General features: G+C 46.9%; 1 protein-coding gene across 1 annotated transcript in view; it reads left to right on the top strand.

The window, feature by feature from the left end:
* Positions 1-757: 757 nt before the first annotated feature.
* PFKP (phosphofructokinase, platelet) overlaps positions 758-21296 on the top strand; it is an 83388-nt gene continuing 62849 nt past the window's right edge. Inside the window, exons 1-2 of the mRNA XM_082648821.1 lie at positions 758-886; positions 14843-14916. Of these exons, the coding sequence (XP_082504947.1) occupies positions 772-886; positions 14843-14916 (189 nt within the window). The 5' untranslated portion in view covers positions 758-771. The remainder of the gene's footprint in view (positions 887-14842; positions 14917-21296) is intronic.

Here is a 21296-nt window from a genome sequence, read left to right on the forward strand (position 1 = left end):
CGCCCACGTTCGCCCACCGACTGGAGGATCCGCTGGTGTGTCCTTCCTCCCTCACCTCAGGCCTGAGGAAAAGCTGGGGTGCCCGCGGCTCCGAATGCCGCCCCCAGAAGGAATCTTGCGGGAACGTGCGTGCGCCTGCGACGGTTCGGTCCCCCCAACTGCCGCGGGCCCGGCGCTCCCACCTGCGGCGCTCCGCACAACCTCCCCCCGCCCCGTTTACTGCGCTCCCCGCGCTTGATGCTGCCACGCTCCCACAACTACGGTGATCCAGCCCACCTGTAGCGCCCCGCCTTCCCCCTACTCCCCCCACCTGCTGCGCTCCCCAAAGATGCTACCACCTAGCTGCTGTGCTTTCCCCCGCCTGCCGCGCTTCCCCCTCTCGATGCTCCTCCCACCTTCGCTGCACACCCTCCTAGGGTGCTTCCCCTCCCCCACCAGGGATGCTCCGCCCACCTGCGGTGATTTCCCCACCCACCTGCGGTGCTTCTCCTTCCCTCTGAGGTGCTTCCGGCTCGTAACGCTCCTCCCACCTGCGATGCAACCCCCCCCAAGTGGTGCTCCCTCCAGGCCAAGCTCCCTGGCCCGCGCGGCTCCCTGAAAGCTGGCGCCCCCGGTCCCGCCTGCCCCGCCTACCCGCGCCCCTGAGCCCGCCCTTGGCCGCCCATTGGCGCGCGCCGCGCGGGCGGGGCCGGCGGTTCCAGTGGCGGCGGCGCGGGAGGGGCGCAGTGCCTGCTGAGCACCCTACCGAGCGCGATCTCCGGCCTGCTCGCCATGGGCGACCACGACGTCTCCCCGAACCCCAAGGGCTCCTTCCGAAAGTTCCTGGAGCAACTCTCCGGGGCCGGCAAAGCCATAGGCGTGCTGACCAGCGGCGGGGATGCCCAAGGTGCGCCACCGCCTCCCCGGATCCCGGGCCGGAGGCGAAGGGAGGGGACTAGGGAGAAGGGATGTGGGGGTAACCGGGAGAAAGGATGGGGGTACCTGGGAGAAAGGATGGGGGTACCTGGGAGAAAGGATGGGGAGCAGGGACCAGAGAGAAAGGATGAGGCTCCAGGGAGAAGAGATGGGGGAAGCAAAGAAGAGAGGAGAGCGGGTACCGGGGATAAGAGAAGGGTGGGGGAGAAGCCCCGCGCCCAGGAACCTCGGGGGTACCTTCCTGTGGCGGGAGCGGGTGCGGGCCGTGCAGCCTCAGAAGGAGTCACTGCGGAGTCGGTGGGGGGGCGGAGGGAGGGCTATGGCAGTAGGATCCCTTACCAGGAAGGTCAGTTTTCCACCTTCATGTTTATTTTTTAAATTGCGACTGGCTACGGGGCCGCCTGGACCGCGCTCGGTGGTCATTTCTCTTCCGAGTCGTAGGATGAAGCCGGACGCCCCTCCAAAGCTTGGCTACAGCGCGGCCACTTCCGATGCCGCGGCTCCCTCCCCAGCTCCGTCACCCACTCCCTACCCCCAATGTCTTGGAAAAATCCGCTGGGTCCCTGCGACGCGTCGGCAGCCTCGCGATCCCCGCGCCGCGCGGGCGGCGTCCCCGCTGCTCCGGCGGGACGGGGCTGCCCGGGGTTGCCCGGCGGCCCGGTACCACCTCGCGTTTCCGCCGGGAAATTTTAAAAACGGTTCTCCTCCGCTCTAATCTCTTGTCCCCTTCCGGCTCGTCACCAAACTGAAAGCTGAAACGGGTCACTGGGCCCTCCCCGCCAGCCTCCCCTGGATGGGAAGGAACAGGAAGCGGGGACTCCGGGGCGTCACCAGCCCCGCAAGTGCGGACTCCAGCAACCGCCCCCCACCCCCAAGCGTGGAAGCTGATTTCGGGGAGAAGGGGACCCAGGCTCGGTGCCCACGGACACACGGAGAGAATATTTCAATGTAAAGCGAGGGTGACACGGAACGTGCCCCGGGTCCCTAGCGCTGGGCGCACATGGGGACGCAGGGGTTCCCAGACGCTGGGGTTTCCTGATCCCGGTGAATACCTGGGTGGGGCGACTCAACCGCTAGAAAGTAGCAGGGCTGTGCTCAGGCGGCTGCGTCCTCGGAGCCCGAGGATCGCAGGCCGGAGACGCCTCTCGAGCTAGGTTTTGGTTTTTATTTTACCTTCTTCCTCCCGTCCCGGATGAGTTGAAAGGCCCTGATGTCTCATTTTCACCACACACGGTGCAGGGATGCTTAAGTGTTGGGCCCGGCGCCCTCGCCTGCCGCCCACCCTGCCCGTGACCTTCCCTTCGCCCTTGAGCCGGGCGGGGCCGGGGGGGGGGTTGCGGCAGGTGGGGCGCTAAGGCTGCAGCCCCGCCCGCCGCGGGCGCGTACGTGATGCCTGGCCAGTCACCGCCCGTGCGCCCCGCGCCCTCGACCCTGGGCACCCAGCCTGCGGTGGGCAGGAGACATGGGGGTCCCCGGCACGTGGGTCCCTTGGAAGCCCCTCCCTGTCCTACTGAAGGTGGCGCTCGCGACATCAGTCACTGTCGAAGCCCCACAAGCCTGCCTTTGCGTCAGCGCGAGGCAGGGCTGGTCTAATTTGGTATTCTAGTAAAGTGTGGCCCCTGGTATAAACATTGAAGAGAGAAAATGTTGTGATATAAACAAGGCTGGGGTTGGGGAAGTGGCAGAGTGAAATAGATGACATCGCCCAAGTTACTTAAATGATGTGCTGGATGGGGTCTGGCGGGGTCGGGGTGGGGCTGAGAGAGGCTTCCCCGTCAAAGGGCTTCAAAAGCACGTGCCTCTGGAGAAGTGGGCTAGCCCAAATTAGGAAGCATCTTGAGTGACTCTTACCCCGGTCTTGGAAAGAGAATAAATTGTTGGCACAGGAAGAGGAACTGGTCTCTTAACCCTCCAGGCTTCAAGGTCAGAGTTTCAAGGTCATTTTAGAATTAAGGTGCTCTGTCTGTTGAAAAAAATATAGGTCACTCTTTTGAGTTCCTGTCCAAAAGTCTTCTCAACTACCTGGTAGCTGGTGCAAAGGCAACTGAGGTAATGATGCAATAGACAGAACCAGCATTTTTTCTGCTACTGATACTTACCTGCTACTTATCTCTGCAGCTTGTGAGCAGTTATGAATAATAGAGGTCAGTAAGTCCACACCTCTTCTTGTCAGTGGAAAAGATACCTTGAGAATCAAAATTATATGAGAACGTGGCTTGGTCAGTGTATTGTCAGGTTAATGGGAGATCGCCTGATGCTTGGAACTGACACATCTGGGCCGTCCCTGGAGAGCCGACCATGGCCGGGCATCTGGGCATTTTTCCTCAGGCGGAGCTGAGGCTGTAGTCTCCATTTCTTCTTGGACTTCATGCCAAGAGCCACCTCCTCTTTTGATCCTACCTGAGACCTGACTGAACAGTTGAATGCATTTCTTTCCAAGAAAGTTCACCTTAAGATGTGCACCCAGGGGCCGGTCTCGGCAGGCAGCAGCAGACTTACAGCCCCTTGGAGGAGGTTATTCCTAGAGATGCTGTCATTTATACCCATATCCTTTTACCATCTTATCTTGACTCTAAATGGTATCAGTGCTTGATTTTCCCTGGGATAAGAGAGTTTTGCTCACAGCTAATAAAGACCAAGGAGAATAATCACAAGTCTTAATTTCAGGATAGTTTTCTAATCAGATGTGAAATTACGGTAAAATTTCATGTTGAGATGACTATAGCTTCTAGTTATTGAGCTCACTTGATGTTCTAGGAGCTTTATTGTTCTTATCTCCAGGCCTGATTACCTGGCTCCAAGACACACACATCTTCATTTCAGAGGTGACAAGAGAGGCTCAAGGGGAGAGAAGTAATCTCATTAAGGTGGCAGGCTCATAGGTGGCCCATGGTAGGATTTAAATGAAATTCTGTGAGGTCTCAACCCCAAACACTTTTCAGTAAGCCCTGCTTTTACAGTTGTAACAACTAATTAATACTCAGAGGAGCAAAGCCTGGTTTGCTCAAAATTATGCAGATGATTTTTTTCCGCAACACCAGAACTTTATTTGGTAAGGCGGGTGGCATTTTCTTTCCATTTTTCAGATTAAAAAATCAAGAAGTATTTAAATAATTTGCCCCAAATCAAATATTTTTTTTTATCAAATTAGAGACAAAAACCTTAAAATTTTTTAAAAACTCAAGTGGAATTTAAGATTGTGCTTTACAAATTACATTGGAAAACAGGACCACTGTGTGAAATTCCTCATACTAAAAATACATAAACTATTTAATTGGTATAAAATGCCTTAATGATTTCTTCACTAAGTTAATGAAGAGGTAAATTATAATCATCTAAACAAATAATGAACCTAAAATTTCAGATAGATATTTAAACATGAGACAATAGCTACCCTACTTACTAGTCAAAAGAAATGGAAGATGTTACATAGATTATACAGATGATTTTTACACAGTTTTGATAACAGAAAACGCGTTTGTACAGTAAGAGCATTGGGGTGGCTAAATTGATGTAACACCTGATACCAAAGTGATGAAATGCTTGTTTTCCAGTGGAATTTGTATAATATGATTATTGAACAAAATGAAAATCCCCCAGCTATATTCCTGAATCCCCCAGCCCTGGCCATTAGGGAAGACTATTTCTAAGACTAATTATTGTTTTTTTCATTCTTTGGGTTGCTTCCTTTGTCACAAGGAATGTCTGCAAGTTTAAATTGATTTTCACTTTAACTAAAAATAAGTTCCAGGTCACTGGACAGACTTACCATTACTAGGTATCCACCCCCAAGCAACACTACGTCATACGCCAAAAATGACTCATTGCCTTAGACACAAATTGAGGGCTTCTGGAGGGCCTGGTGCAGCTGAGAATGCACAGAAATGGACCCAGAGGGTAGACTGAACAGGAAAGCTGAGTCCTGTTTGGCCTGTGGCAAAGTAAGCATGAAGACATTGTTTGCAGAAAGCTCATATAGATGGAGTCTGTATAAGCCTTTCCACTAATAGGAAGAATTAGCCATAGAAAAGAATGAAATAATGCCATTTGCAGCAACATGGATGGACCTAGAGAGTATCATACTAAGTACAGTAAGTCAGACAGAAAAAGATAAATATCATATGGTATCACTCATAAGTGGAATTAATTTTTTTTAAAAAATGACATAAATGAACTTATTTGCAAAACGGAAACAGACTCAGATTTAGAAAACAAACTTATGGTGACCAAAGGGGAAACGTGGAGGCTGGGGGAGGGATAAATTAGGAGTTTGGGATTAACACACCACTATATATAAAATAGAGAACCAACAGGAACCTGCTGTATAGCACAGGGAACTCTACTCAATACTCTGTAATAACCAGATGGGAAAAAGAATCTGAAAAAGAATGGATATATGTATATGTATAACTGATACACTTTTCTGTACACCTGAAACTAACACAACATTGTAAATCAACTATACTCCAATAAAATTAAAAAAAAAAAAGAGTGACTAACATCGAGTGAACATTTGCTTAGCAGTAGGCACTAATGCTTCCACACAGTGGCTCATCTGCTTCACGCACAAGCAAGTGAGCTTTGAGATGAACTGGCCAGGCTACGGGCTGCAGTGAGAAGGGGTGGCCCAGGACATATGTCCATTCACCAGGGTGTGCCTCAGCACAGTACGGGGCACTCGGCAGGTACCCAGATGTTTGCTGAATGCCTCCCTCCTGGGATCTCACCGAGTGTGGACCACTTCCTTCTGTGAAATGGTGGGCGACTAGATGTTCTGGCTGTCTTTTCTCATGAAGTCTTTTTTTTTTAATATGCTTTATAAAAATTAATTAACTTATTATTTACTTTTGGTTGAATTGGGTCTTTGTTGCTGTGCGTGGGCTTTCTCTAGTTGCAGCGAGCGGGGGCTACTCTTCGTTACGGTGTGCGGGCTTCTCACTGCAGTGGCTTCTCTTGTTGTGGAGCACAGGTTCTAAGCGCGTGGGCTTCAATGGTTGTGGCGCTCGGGCTTTGTTGTTCCGCGGCATGTGGGATCTTCCTGGACCAGGGCTCGAACCCGTGTCCCCTGCATTGGCAGGTGGGTTTTTAACCACTGTGCCACCAGGGAAGCTCTCTCATGAAGTCATTTTAACGAATTAAACCTTCACTAATCAAAAGCACTCTTTTTTTTTTTTTTTTTGGCTCTGCCAAGTGGCTTGCAGGATCTCAGTTCCCCGAGCAGAGATTGAACCCGGGCCAGGGCAGTGAAAGCCTGGAATCCTAACCTCTAGGCCACCAGGGAACTCCCACACAAAAGCACTCTTTTATCTGCAGAGCTGTATCTGGGAACAGCTAATGTCTCAAGATAAGAACTTAAAAACCATCCTCAGAAATGTGAAGTACTAGTCAACCAGAGCTGGGTGCTGGTTGGTTCTCCCCTGAACACGTGTTTCTTGAACACAGCATCTGGGCCCTGCTTGGGTGGGTTCCTTCCATGCCCACCCAAAACTTTGAGGGCCTGAGAGCCCAGTAAGATGAGAACAGTGGGCATCTCACCTCACACAGCTCTGGGGCCCTTCCTGCCCTGGCTCTGAGCGCTTACATTCTGTAATGGGAACTTTCCCACTGACAATGTAATCATTAATTTAGCAAAAATTATTGGGTCCAGGAGGCCGTGCACTAGAACGTTAGTGTTCACCCCATGGGTACCGCGGAAAATCCATGCAATTGCACCCTTTTCTAGGAGTGCAAATAGCGTTGTGTGACACACTTAGATGACCTTTAGAAACTAGACATTTTGTCATCTTTCCAAAAAAGCATGTTTTCCCCCTCGGTTCCAGAAAACTGAAAGCTTTGATACAGGACTCAAACCTTTTATCCGGGAGAATTGGGGCTGTGTGAACACGGATCTGATGGGGTGCCAGGAGCAGTTACAGTAGAAATATGGGGATAGGGTAGTGACATGTTACAGGCAGACATAAGGGCACAGATGTATACCCGCCACGACTGCAATCATGTTGGAAGGTGTCTTTGCGTAAAGAACAGATGGCTTTATGTTAAGAAAAGAGCTGAGTCACCTTTTCGAGTTATTCTTTGCAGCGAGCTCTGTATGGTGGTGTATTTTATTTGTGAGAAAGCATCTTCCGGGGCCCCAGTTTCCTCCCACCCTCTCTTCCACATGTCTTCACCACCACACGCTTAGGGTGTTGGGAATCACAGACGTTGTGCTGTCAGGACAAGAGGCAGCACAGTGTGTGGCCGAGCGGCATCCTGAGCGTGAAGGGACTTCCTTACAGGGTCTGGCTCTGCTCTCCAGTCCTGGTGGGACAGGGCCTGCGATTGTTGGTTTGCAACACGAAGTGGAATCACACAATCCCTGTCTTCTCCCCCCTCTTGTTTTCTCCCCTTCCCCTTCCCTGCCTTCCCCTGCCCCTAAGACAACCTTGAGTCTCAAGCAGGACCTGCTGGAGAGAAAAGGCAGCACTACTCAGGCCCAGGGAGGCCCCGCTGCCCCCGAGGGCCCTCAGCTTCCTTCTTTATCCTGGATGCAGACAGCTGCCTGAGGATCTGGCTGAGATGTAGATTCTAATTCTGTGGGTCCAGGGAAGGCCTGACACCCGTAGCAACGGGTCCCTGTGGTCGGCCGAGGACCTCGCTGGAGTCCTGGGTCCAGGTGGCGGTTCAGACCATCTGATGTTTCCTGGGATGGTTTTATGGTGAGGATTCTGACGGGGAGATCAGTGAATGGAGGCCTCTTGTGTAAGGGTGTGAGCAAGTGGTCGGGCCAGGGTTCTTTTGATTACAAGTGTTGAAGGCTGGCCAGGGGGACCTCGAGCTGCCATCCCTCCTTATTTTTTCAGCTCTGGTCGAATATTCTCAGGCTTTGTTTTCTCTCTCGTTAAATCGTCCCCCAGATGAGTGACGGCCTCCTCGGCCTGCCTTAGGCTGACGGTGGAGCCCCTTCTCCCACGGACGGCCCCCCCACCTGCCATGGGAGGGGGAAGGAATGACCAGCAGGAAATAGCCAGGAGCAGGCAGGGCTGGGAGAGAGCGGCTGGGCCAGTGTGGGGGGCGGGGCCGGGGCCAGGGGGGACCACAGGGAGGACTTTGGATTTACCTTGTGTGACCTGGAAGCCACCTGGGTGCCAGCTGCTTCTGATGAGGGCGGCTTTGTGGAGAGAGGAGGGGAGGGCTGTGGAGGGGGCCCCAGTGTCCTGAGGAGCCGGACTGGGCCGTGGAGGGTGAGCTGGGGGTGGGCTGTGTCAGTGGAGCCTCAGGCTGGAGCTGGTCCATGCAGCGGGAAGAAAGGCCGAGCGAGGAGCCCAGGTGGGGACAGGCAGGCTGGCAGAAGGACATTCTTGACACAATGTTCATACCAGTGAATAGTGGGAAAACCAGTGGAAAATCATCACAGGGAATGAGCTGCATTAGGATTCCGGATGGAATATGCATCGCTTCGCGCTGGTAGGTGTGGCAAGGTAGACATGCGTTGTTGGGGGTTAAAAGCAGGTTCAAGATGGAGGGAAATGGCAGAGATGAGGCTTACGTGTGATTGTGTAATTTTAAACTAGTCACCACGTTTGGAAATGTAACAGCAACAGGTGAAATTAATTTAAGCCTCTGTTTTATTCAGTCCAATGTTTCAACCCATTGTCAATACAAAGGTGATTAATAAGCTGTTTCACATTCTTTTTTCCATCTTGAGCCTTTGAAATCCAGCGTGCGTCTGCCCCAGTGCGTGTTGGTGTGGTCGGTGGGGATCCCAGTGGATGGGGGTCTAGAGGGAGGGGTGTGTGAGGCGCTCAGGTTCAGACGGTCCCTCCTGCGTGTTCATGTCACAGTCAGGGGCCATGCAGGGGACCTCTGGCAGTGGTCTGGTGCCTGCAGTGGCCCTGGGCCTGCTGTGGTCCTCCTTCCCAGACGTCCAGATGGCCACTTGGCCAGCCTCCATCACCGTCTTCCATTCTCTCCCAAATGGCACGTCTCAAGGCGGCTGTTGCCCCTCTGCACACCTCCATGGCAACCCCCAGCCCTGCTCTGCTTTCCTTCTTTCTCCTCCACCTCTGGGTGAAATGTGTGTGTGTGTTGTGTGTTGTTTACCGGCTGCAACAAGCCCCACCAGGGCCACGACCTTCCCCTCTTTTGTCACTGCATCGCCCGGCAGTGCCAGCAGAGAAAAGACACCCCATCCGTGTGTCCTGGATGGACGGACGGATGAATAAATGAATGATTGAACCCGCTCAGAGATTTATGTCACTGACATCTAAGACAAGACTCAGTGATTTGGACACTGCAGGATGATGAGAAACCCCCGGTTGGTAGCTTACTCACAGGGGATCCAGCATCCCGACACTTTCTCCTGAGGACGTTTTTTCCCCTCCCACACCTGAATTATTAAACAAGGAAGCTTTATGGAGAACGTCAGTAGCAAGAGCAAGATAAGGTGAGCTTTAAGTTTGTTTTCTGACCTATGCTAACATCCTCGCTTTGGTACAAAGGTGAAAACTCCATATAGCCAGGGAGAAACCAGTAAGAGGATTAAGCACCAGATCTTATTTTTCAAAAGGGAATTTAAATATTGAAATTAGTCAGGGAGTGGTTATGGGCACTGAGAAATATGCAGGGGAAACAGCTCCACACGGTCATAAAGGGCTAAGTAAGGACGTTTATTAGACTCTTCAGACCACATAGGAAGTAAAACAAAGCCCCAGTTATTTTATTGGAATCAACACAGTCCTTGTTTTTAACAAATTACTTGGAGTTTAAATTTTATCAGAGGGACTTCCCTGGTGGCGCAGTGATTAAGAATCCGCCTGCGAGGACAAGAATAAAGACACAGACATAGAGCATGGACTTGAGGACACAGGGAGGGGTAAGGGTAAGCTGAGACGAAGTGAGAGAGTAGCATGGACATATATATACTACCAAATGTAGAATAGATAGCTAGTGCGAAGCAGCTGCATAGCACAGGGAGATCAGCTCAGTGCTTTGCGACCACCTAGAGGGGTGGGATAAGGAGGGTGGGAGGGAGACGCAAGAGTGAGGGGATATGGGGATATACATATGCATATAGCTGATTCACTTTGTTATACAGCAGAAACTAACACAACAATGTAAAGCAATTATACTCCAATAAAGATGTTAAAAAAAAAAGAATCCGCCTGCCAGTGCAGGGGACACAGGTTTGAGCCCTGGTCCAGGAAGATCCCACATGCCGCGGAACAACTAAGCCCGTGTGCCACAACTACTAAGCCTGCACTCTACAGCCTGTGAGCCACAACTACTGAGCCCGCCTGCCACAACTACTGAAGCCCATGCTCCACAACAAGAGAAGCCACTGCAATGAGAAGCCCGTGCACTGCAATGAAGAGTAGGCCCCGCTCACTGCAACTAGGGAAAGCCCGCGTGCAGCAATGAAGACCCAACACAGCCAAAAATAAATAAATAAATAAATTTAAATAAATAAACGTTACCAGAACAGAATCTCAGGAAACCTTTGGGTCCACAGCCTCCCTGACCTCAAGGAAGAAGTTATCTTAATGACTATCTTACGTGCATGATGCTTTAGTAAGAACCTATTTGAGAATATGTCACATCAAGAAAACAATAAGTCTCTTCTTTCTAGCGCACCTAAAGTAATTTTCTCACATTTTCCACTTAGCTGCTCCTTGGTTCTTTCAAGATTTGTTTATTTTTGGTTCCCATAGCAAGGCTGCACATTCCCTGAGGACGAGGGTTTTAATTTTTGCAAGTGATGAAGAGGATACTTTCCAAATACTAAGATTCTTTCTTGGTGGCAGGATGATGGTTTCCCATGGAAACAATTATGGAAGTTGTTTGAACTCCAGAGCCTGGCTGCCAAAACAAAACCAAAAACAAAAGGAAGGAAGTCAACTATGTCTGAACGTTTATTGAAAACAGCAGCTGGAGTGCCCTGTGCTCTCTGTGGACAGTCCAGGACAGGACAGCATCCAACAGAACCAGAAAATCGGCACTGCTCACCCACAAGGCCCTCAGACCCCAAATCGTATGTCTGAATCCCAGTTGCGTGTGTCAAAGAGGCTGTCGGTGAAAATTGGCCTTTCCTGTGTCCTTGGCTTCTGTCCCCTGGGCCCTTCCCTGAAGGCACCCACCTGTGGGCCCAGCACCAGATAGCAGCTCTGTCCTGTCCTTCCCAAATTCAAGTGGAGAGCCGGCCCCTCCCCAAACAATTACGCAAGAACTGGGGCCCCATGGGCATTGTTTTCTCCAAGTTTCCTTCCTACTAGAGGGAATTATAACGGCTTTTAAGTTAAAATAAAAGGAAGAGTAGGGTTTACACTCCAGCTTTGCCTTTTACAAGTTTTGTTCCCTCGGCTGTTAATTTATCCACTTAGAGCCCGACTTCCTCATCTCTCAGGAGGACCCAGGCCCCGCAGGCTTTCTGGGAGCATCAGCTCAGGTGCTCAGAGCACTCAGCCCTGGTTACCCTGGTTACCACTGAGCTGTTACCACAGCTCCTCTCAGGCCCCAATCAGAAGGCGGCCAGCTCCGGGCTGCACGGGAAAGGCAGCAGGTGTAGCCAAGTTACCTTAACGACCCTGGTATAAAAGCCTTGGGGGGTTGGCGGTGAGGCTCAGACGCGCTGAGCCTCCTCTCCGGGGAACTTGGGAGAAGTACGGTGGTCAGGACCCTCCCTGACCTGGGACCCACCCCCACCCCCACCCCCACCCCAGGCCTGCTGCGGGCTGAGGGGGGACCAGCCCCGAGGGCACGGGCCGCTTTCCCAGGTGAGTCCAGCTCAACCCCATGGGGCAGGGGAGGAGTTCAGGCCCCAGGCCTGCTGTGAAGGTGGTCAGAACTTTCAGGCAGGGGTCACCCTGGGCATGTTTTTCTTCCACACGGGGACCCCTGGGGTCACCTCTGGATAGTGTCCCACTTGTCGTTCCTTCTGCCATTTTTTCTCCACTTGCACTTTCTAAAATCCCCCAACTCCTCTTTATTCATGCTTTTATGAAAGCGTCCCCATCCCCCACCCGCCAGAAATGAGGTCTTCAGAAGCACGTGGGGGAGGGCGGGGGCCAGGGAGCCGGCGTTAACCCGTGCGCTTGCGTCCTGGTGATGGAGGGTTGGTAGGGCTCCAGCGTTTGGTGGTCAGTCTCTCGATTCCGGGTCCACAGAATAAAGTCCTAGAATCGCGGGGTCTGTGGGAAGGGGCCGAGAGGAGCTCGTTTATCCGTTCGGTTCAGGCCTGAGAGCTGAGGCTGCCTGCATGAGATGCAGGTGTGTCGCCCAGGTGGGTGTAGTGAAGGCCGGTGAGGAAAGGCCGGTGGGGAAGCCTTCCTGGAGGTGCAGGAGCCCCGTCCCTCCTGGAGGTTGAGCGAGGGCCCCTCCGGGACGTGGTGGCAGTTCTGGGGGAGCTGCAGTCCTGACGTGTAGATGGGGCATCCAGGTGGGACTGAGCAGGTAGGAAGAGCCCGGGGGGCTGGAGATCTCACCTGAAGAGCTTGGTTTTAGGAGCACAGGCCCTGGGGAATCCAGGGAGGAACCTGGGCGTTTTTGAGTTTGAGAAAGAGAATGCTGATGCTACCATAGAAAACATCTCAAAAAAGTGTGTGAGATTACAGCTAGCACAAGGGGAGTGTGTCTACAGGGTGTATGCACTGCGCTCCAAAGGGGCGGGCATGGGAAAGCAAGACACGGCCTCATCTGTGTTTTTTTTTTTTTTTTTTTTTTTTTTGCGGTACGTGGGCCTCTCACTGTTGCGGCCTCTCCTGTTGCGGAGCACAGGCTCCGGACGCCCAGGCTCAGCGGCCATGGCTCACGGGCCCAGCCGCTCCGCGGCATGTGGGATCTTCCCGGACCGGGGCACGAACCCGTGTCCCCTGCATCGGCAGGCGGACTCTCAACCACTGCGCCACCAGGGAAGCCCTGTGTTTGTTTTTTTAACCGTGTTTTTCAGTTTTAGATTTTAGAGCAAAACTGAGGCGAAGTTCCAGAGATTCCCCTCTATCTTCTGCCCCCACCCATGCAGACCCACCCCCACCCCATCAACATCCCCACCAGATGGTGCATTTGTTATAACTGATGACCCTACATGGACACATCATCCTCACCCAGAGTCCATAGTTGATATTTTAGGGTTCACTCTTGGTGTTGCCCGTTCTATGGGTTTGGACAAATGTATAACGAGGTGTATCCATTATTATAACGTCATACAGAGCAGTTTCACTGCACTAAAAATCCTCTGTGCCCCACCTGTTCATCCCCCCAACCCCCAACGACCACTGACTTTTATTTTTACTGTCTCCACAGCTTTGCCTTTTCCGACGTATGTAATTTTTTTAATAAGAAGAATTTATAAATTTATTTATAAATTACTTGTATCATAACAAAAGAGGAAAAGCTGCTTTACTCATTCTGGCCATAACGTGAATAATGTTAGAGGGAGATGGTGGATTCAGGGGAAGTTTGGGGAGGGAAATGTCAGTTTTATGGGCAAGGAGCTGTGGAGGGTATCAGGAGTACCCAGCTTGTGCGAGAGTGAAAAGATTTGCTAATCTGAGAGAATACAGGAAACGGAGGAGAAGATGACACAGGTGAAATGATTTATTGCATCTTGAAATGCTGAGTTTGAGGTTATGAGAGACAGCCAGCAATGAATCAGTAGGTCATTAAAATCCTTCGTGTAATAAACTAGGTTTGAACGTGAAGTGGTGAGACTACCAAATACATAATGTCTACCTGTGCGTAGATGTTAGATATACATTTAACATGGATTTATTTCCAGCTTTTCCGGCTCTGTGAACACGGTAGCCTTGCAAAATTGTCACCTTTCAGAGGCAACGATCTCATTCCAGATTTCTAAACTGGCTCAATGTAATTTGTAAATTTGTAACCATCCTCTGAGCAGGTTTACCATCCAAATACATACAAATTTAATCTCCTTGTCTGTGGAGTATATTCCCTGGGACCCAAGGTGCCTTCGTTTGTTTATTTACTTACCAGAAGTACCACTTACTGTATGGTCCATGTTCTCCAACACCTTTAGTCCTGAAGTTTGTTCCCAAAATTTAAATTTACGAAGGAGGCAGATTGGAACTATTGGCCCAGGAGCAGTTAGGCTGGATGCCCAGGTGCTGCATATTCTGAGGCTCAGGGCTGCATCCTTAACGAGAGGAATGATCCTCCCTTCTCACTGCTCTCCTGATGATATGATGATATCATATCAGCTGATATGATGATACAGGGTTTTACAGATGTGAAATCCTGACCTGTTCACGTAGGTCTAGACTTACGGTCCATCGCACAGTTGGCTGCCCCAAAATGGGGCTTCAGTGGAAAGCAAAATGGGGTGTGGCTGTTTTATACAAGGATACATTGCACTTTTAACTTCCTTCAAGGCCCTCTGGGGAAGTGTGGAAAATGGCCTAGATTTATCTTGATTAGGTATTATTTATAGTATACTGGTTTAATTGGATCTTTCTTTTAATAAAATTACATGATTTATATTTAAGGCCACTGACTAAATTACTTTCTTTTACACTAGTAGCTGGTAATAATTTTTCATCTCCTCCCCAGACCAATGGCCTTTTCAGGCCTATTTTCTTTGAAATTGGCTACCTATAAACAAACATCTCTCCTGTGTGTTGTTTTGCAATTGGATGGAATCAACCTATGAATTCACACCAAATTGAGGTCGCTCATATTCCGAATGTGTTTACAGCGATGTTCTAAACCAACAGTGCTCCAGGCTCTGTTCATCTGTGGACTAGGCCACAACATGCTGGCCCCTGCCTTGTACTTTTTTCTCTTCTCCCTGCACTAATCCTGGAGGTTTGTGTTGTGACCACTTTTCATAGGGGCCGTCCGAGAGGTTACACGGTTTTCCCACCATCACAGCTAATTAAATGGCATCACTAGATTCTCCCCAGCCTCCTCAGTAACTACTGTCCCTATCCCTTTGCAGGTATGAATGCTGCTGTGCGAGCTGTCGTGCGCATGGGAATATACGTGGGGGCCAAAGTGTACTTTATCTACGAGGTCAGTGTCACGTCCCCTTCCCGCTTTCTCTGACTCTCAGGAATCGCTGCCTCGTACTCACTTGGGGGCCTCACGCTTGCCTGGGGCTGCTGACTGCAGGCAAGAGGCAGCAGGTGACGGGCAAACTTGGATACCAATAGGGGAGCCCAGGTACCAGGAGAGGTTACACCCCCGGTCTAGATGCACGTCTGTGAGATTTGTATTAGGGAACAAGGGGAGAAAGGTGATGAAACGGGGCTCAAAATGCCATTTTGATATCCACCTAGTGTTCTTGTAGGATTAATGATATCAAACTGGTTGTATTTATTTGCAGTTCTCATTCCTTACAGAAGTGATATAGTCACTAAAAATGGGGCCTGAATTTGAATAAACATTAAGCTGAATGGGGGGGAGAGTGGCCACTTTGGGCTTTTCATCATTCATGTAAAACCCAGACCACCTCCCTAGTATCTCTTTATGCCTTAACTTCAAAATGAAGCATCTGAAAGCAAACAGATGGCCCATTATCTCCTGCTTTTGAGGTCCTGGCAGCTTAGAAGTAAGTTGTGTTTGGAGGGAAGGCACCCATACAGCTTGGACCACATGATTTATTTCAAAAACTGTTAGAAAAAATAACATATTTAGTTTTTAAATTTATAAAACAGAATAAAGCTTAAAAATGGAAATAAGAGAATGGATTTTTTAATTGCTTAATTCTTCCAAAATCACTGTTAGTGTTTTATTGATTCTTCCCAGTGTAATACATGTGAAATACTGGAAGGAAATATATACATTATTAGCACCATAGCAAATGTATTTTGTATACTATGTTTTTTACCTGCCAGTATGTTATGACAATTTTGTATGTGTTAACGTACATTCCACAACTATCGTGTAAATGTCTGTGTAAAATTCCATCAACCTGATGTCTCATCATTTACCTGACCCCTCAGCTACTTGATCCTTGCATTCCTATGCCACCGGCAACATTTAGGTCACTGCCCATTTTTCAACTATCCTAACACAGCAAGCTCTAGGTTAATATTTGAAGCTCTTCTATGCTTTGTATCGTTGCTGTGATCCCAGGATACGGCATCTGCCGAGCTAAAAGGGGTGGTCGTCCTAACGGGTCTCAGTGTGTCTTGCCAAAGTGATTTCTTTGTTCCATCCCAGGCCCACGCCGGGCACACAGGTGGCACCAACCCTGCCAGTTCTGTGTGTGCGGCCCACCTTGCTGAGAGCTGGCCGGGGCTCCAGAGTCTGTTTACTGAGTCATTTTCTCTACTTGAGAAGTAACTGCTCACAGGTTTTGCTCGTTGGTCCAAATGACCATGTGTTTATCGTTTGCGGGAAAGATGTTTTTTCCTGGGCTTAGGTTTGCTTTTTATCTTTTTATTGATTTATTTTTATTCAAACAGAAAGTCACAAAAATTATAATCATCCTCTTCAGTTCACTCAGTCCCATGTAATTAATAATTATTTTTTCATGTTGATCTTTTGTTAGCACTTTTATGAAATCATCTAATGGAAAACCATTAGAGTTCTGAAAAAACATATAAGATTTTTAGAAATTTCAGGTAATGTCTGAAACATTTATATTAACATATATTAACATATTTCCATAGAAATAACCCAAAGAAAGTTTAGTATTAGTTGTTCTTTTGTTTGTTTTTTTATACTGCAGTTTCTTATTAGTCATCAATTTTATACACATCAGTGTATACATGTCAATCCCAATCGCCAATTCAGCACACCACCATCCCCACCCCACTGCGGTTTTCCCCCCTTGGTGTCCATACATTCACTACATCTGTGTCTCAACTTCTGCCCAGCAAACCAGTTCATCTATACCATTTTTCTAGCTTCCACATACATGAGTTAATATACGATATTTGTTTTTCTCTTTCTGACTTCACTCTGTATGACAGTCTCTAGATCCACCACGTCTCAACAAATGACTCAATTTCGTTCCTTTTTATGGCTGAGTAATATTCCATTGTATATATGTACCACATCTTCTTTATTCATTTGTCTGTTGATGGGCATTTAGGTTGCTTCCATGACCTGGCTATTGTAAATAGTTCTGCAATGGAACGTTAGGGTGCATGTGTCTTTTTGAATTCTGGTTTTCTGTGGGTATATGCTCAGTAGTGGGATTGCTGGATCATATGGTAATTCTATTTTTAGTTTTTTAAGGAAACTCCGTACTGTTCTCCATATTGACTGTATCAGTGCAAGAGGGTTCCCTTTTCTCCACACCCTCTCCAGCATTTGTTGTTTGTAGGTTTTCTGATGATGCCCATTCTAACTGGTGTGAGGAGAGACCTCATTGTACTTTTGATTTGCATTTCTCTAACAATTAGTGATGTTGAGCAGCTTTTCATGTGCTTCTTGGCCACCTGTATGTCTTTTTTGGAGAAATATCTATTTAGGTCTCCTGCCCATTTTTGGATTGGGTTGTTTGTTTCTTTAATATTGAGCTGCATGAGCTGTTTATATATTTTGGAGATTAATCCTTTGTCCATTGACTCGTTTGCAAATATTTTCTCCCATTCTGAGGGTTGTCTTTTCGTCTTGTTTGTGGTTTCCTTTGCTGTGCAAAAGCTTTGAAGTGTCATTAGGTCCCATTAGTTTATTTTTGTTTTTATTTCCATTACTCCAGGAGGTGGATCAAAAAAGATCTTGCTGTGATTTATGTCAGAGTGTTCTGCCTGTGTTTTCCTCTAAGAGTTTTATAGTGTCCATTCTTACATTTAGGTCTCTAATCCATTTTGAGTTTATTTTTGTGTATGGTGTTAGGGAGTGTTGTAATTTCATTCTTTTACATGTAGCTGTCCAGTTTTCCCAGCACCACTTATTGAAGAGACTCTCTTTTCTCCATTTTATATCTTTGCCTCCTTTGTCATAGATTAGTTGACCATAGGTGCGTGGGTTTATTTCTGTGCATTAATTTTGTATCCTGCAACTTTACCAAATTCATTGATTAGCTCTAGTAGTTTTCTGGTGGCATTTTTAGGATTCTCTATGTATAGTATCATGTCATCTGCAAAGAGTGACGGCTTTACTTCTTCTTTTCTGATTTGGATTCCTTTTAGATCTTTTTCTAGAACTTCCAAAACTATGTTGAATAATAGTGGTGAGAGTGGACATCCTTGTCTCGTTTCTGATCTTAGAGGAAATGCTTTCAGGTTTTCACCACTGAGAATGATGTTTCCTGTGGGTTTGTCATATATGGCCTTAATTATGTTGAGGTAGGTTCCCTCTATGCCCACTCTCTGTAGAGTTTTTATCATAAATCGGTGTTGGATTTTGTCAAAAGCCTTTTCTGCATCTATTCAGATGATCATATGGTTTTTCTGCTTCAATTTGTTAATATGGTGTATCACATTGATTGATTTGCATATATTGAAGAATCCTTGCATCCCTGGGATAAATCCCACTTGATCATGGTGTATGATCCTTTTAATGTGCTGTTGGTTTCTGTTTGCTAGTATTTTGTTGAGGATTTTTGCATCTATACTCATCAGTGATATTGGTCTGTAATTTTCTTTTTTTGTAGTATCTTTGTTTGGTTTTGGTATCAGGGTGATGGTGGCCTCATAGAATGAGTTTGGGAGTGTTCCTTCCTCTGCAATTTTTTGGAAGAGTTTGAGAAGGATAGGTGTTAGCTCCTCTCTAGATGTTTGATAGAAGTCACCTGTGAAGCCATCTGATCCTGGACTTTTGTTTGTTGGAAGATTTTTAAGCACAGTTCTAATTTCATTACTTATGATTGGTCTGTTCATATTTTCTGTTTCTTCCTGGTTCAGTCTTGGAAGGTTATACCTTTCTAAGAATGTGTCCATTTCGTCCAGGTTGTCCATTTTATTGGCATAGAGTTGCTTGTAGTAGTCTCTTAGGATGCTTTGTATTTCTGCGGTGTCTGTTGTAACTTCTCATTTTTCATCTCTTAATTTTATTGATTTGAGTCCTCTCCCTCTTTTTCCTGATGAGTCTGGCTAATGGTTTATCAATTTTGTTTATCTTCTCAAAGAAGCAGCTTTTAGTTTTATTGATCTTTGCTGTTGTTTTCTTTGTTTCTATTTCATTTATTTCTGTTCTGATCTTTATGATTTCTTTCCTTCTACTAACTTTTGGTTTTGTTTGCTCTTCTTTCTCTAGTTCCTTTAGGTGTAAGGTTAGATTGTTTATTTGAGATTTTTCTTGTTTCTTGAGGTAGGCTTGTATAGCTATAAACGTCCCTCTTAGAGCTGCTTTTGCTGCATCCCATAGGTTTTGGATTGTCATGTTTTCATTGTCATTTGTCTCTAGGTAATTTTTGATTTCCTCTTTGATTTCTTCAGTGATCTCTTGGTTATTTAGTAACGTATTGTTTAGCCTCCATGTGTTTGTGTTTTTTACGTTCTTTTCCCTGTAATTGATTTCTAATCTCATAGTGTTGTGGTCAGAAAAGATGCTTGATATGATTTCAATTTTCTTAAATTTACTCAGGCTTGATTTGTGACTCAGGATGTGATCTATCCTGGAGAATGTTCTATGCACACTTAAGAAGAAAGTGTAATCTGCTGTTTTTGGATGGAAATATAAATAATTATATTATAAATAAAAATATTTATATTATAAATATAAATATTTAAATATTTATAAATATCAGTTAAGTCTGTCTGGTCTATTGTGTCATTTAAAGCTTCTATTTCCTTTTTTATTTTCATTTTGGATGATCTGTCCATTGGTGTAAGTGAGGTGTTAAAGTCCCCCACTATTACTGTGTTACTGTCAGTTTCCTCTTTTATAGCTGTTAGCAGTTGCCTTATGTATTGGTGTGCTCCTATGTTGGGTGCATATATATTTATAATTGTTGTATCTTCTTCTTGGATTGATCCCTTGATCATTATGTAGTGTCCTTCCTTGTCTCTTGTAATATTCTTTATTTTAAAGTCTATTTTATCTGATATGAGTATTGCTACTCCAGCTTTCTTTTGATTTCCATTTGCATGGAATATCTTTTTCTATTCCCTCACTTCCAGTCTCTATGTGTCCCTAGGTCTGAAGTGCGTCTCCTGTAGACAGCATATATATGGATCTTGTTTTTGTATCCATTCAGCAAGGCTGTGTCTTTTGGTTGGAGCAATTAATCCATTCACGTTTAAGGTAATTATTGATATGTATGTCCCTATGACTATTTTCTTAATTGTTTTGGGTTTGTTTTGTAGATCCTTTTCTTCTCTTGTGTTTCCCACTTAGAGAAGATCCTTTAGCATTTGTTGAAGAGCTGGTTTGGTGGTGCTGAATTCTCTTCTGGCTTGTAGAGTTTCTGCTGCAAAATCAGCTGTTAACCTTATGGGAGTTCCCTTGTATGTTATTTGTCATTTTTCCCTTGCTGCTTACAATAAGCTTTCTTTCTTTAATTTTTGTCTTTGTCTTTAATTTTTGTCTTTAATTTTGTCTTTAATTTTTGTCAATTTGTCTTTAATTTCTTTGTCTTTAATTTTTGTCAATTTGATTACTAGGTGTCTCGGCATGTTTCTCCTTGGGTTTATCCTGTATGGGACTTGCCCTGCTTCTTGGACTTGGGTGGCTGTTTCCTTTCCCATGTTAGGGACGTTTTCAACTATAATCTCTTCAAGTATTTTCTCATGTCCTTTCTCTCTCTCTTCTCCTTCTGGGACCCATATAATGCAAATGTTGTTGCATTTAATGTTGTCCCAGAGGTCTCTTAGGTTTTCTTCATTTCTATTCAGTCTTTTTCTTTATTCTTTTCCTTGGCAGTGAATTCCACCATTCTGTCTTGCAGGTCACTTATCCGTTCTTCTGCCTCAGTTATTCTGCTATTGATTCCTTCTAGTGTAGTTTTCAGTTATTGTATTGTTCACCTGTTTGTTTGTTCTTTAATTCTTCTAGGTCTTTGGTAAACATTTCTTGCATCTTCTCGATCTTTGCTTCCATTGTTCCCCCCCACCCCCCGAGGTCCTGGATCATCTTCACTATCATTATTCTGAATTCTTTTTCTGGAAGGTTGCCTATCTCCACTTCATTTAGTTGTTTTTCTGGGGTTTTATCTTGTTCCTTCTTCTGGTACATAGCCCTCTATCTTTTCATCTTGTCTGTATTTCTGTGAATGTGGTTTTTGTTCCACAGGCTGCAGGATTGTAGTTCTTCTTGTTTCTGCTCTCTGTCCTCTGGTGGATGAGGCTATCTAAGAGGTTTGATGGGAGGGACTGGGGGTGGGTAGAGCTGACTGTTGCTCTGGTGGGCAGAGCTCAGTAAAACTTTAATCCACTTGACTATTGATGGGTGGGGCTGGGTTCCCTCCCTGTTGGTTGTTTGGCCTGAGACAGTCCAACATTGGAGCCTACCTGGGCTCTTTGTTGGGGCTAATGCTGGACTCTGGGAGGGCTCAC

The sequence above is a fragment of the Grampus griseus genome (genome assembly GCF_964374135.1).
Source record: "Grampus griseus genome assembly, chromosome: 2".
NCBI classification, from domain to species: Eukaryota; Metazoa; Chordata; class Mammalia; order Artiodactyla; family Delphinidae; genus Grampus; species Grampus griseus.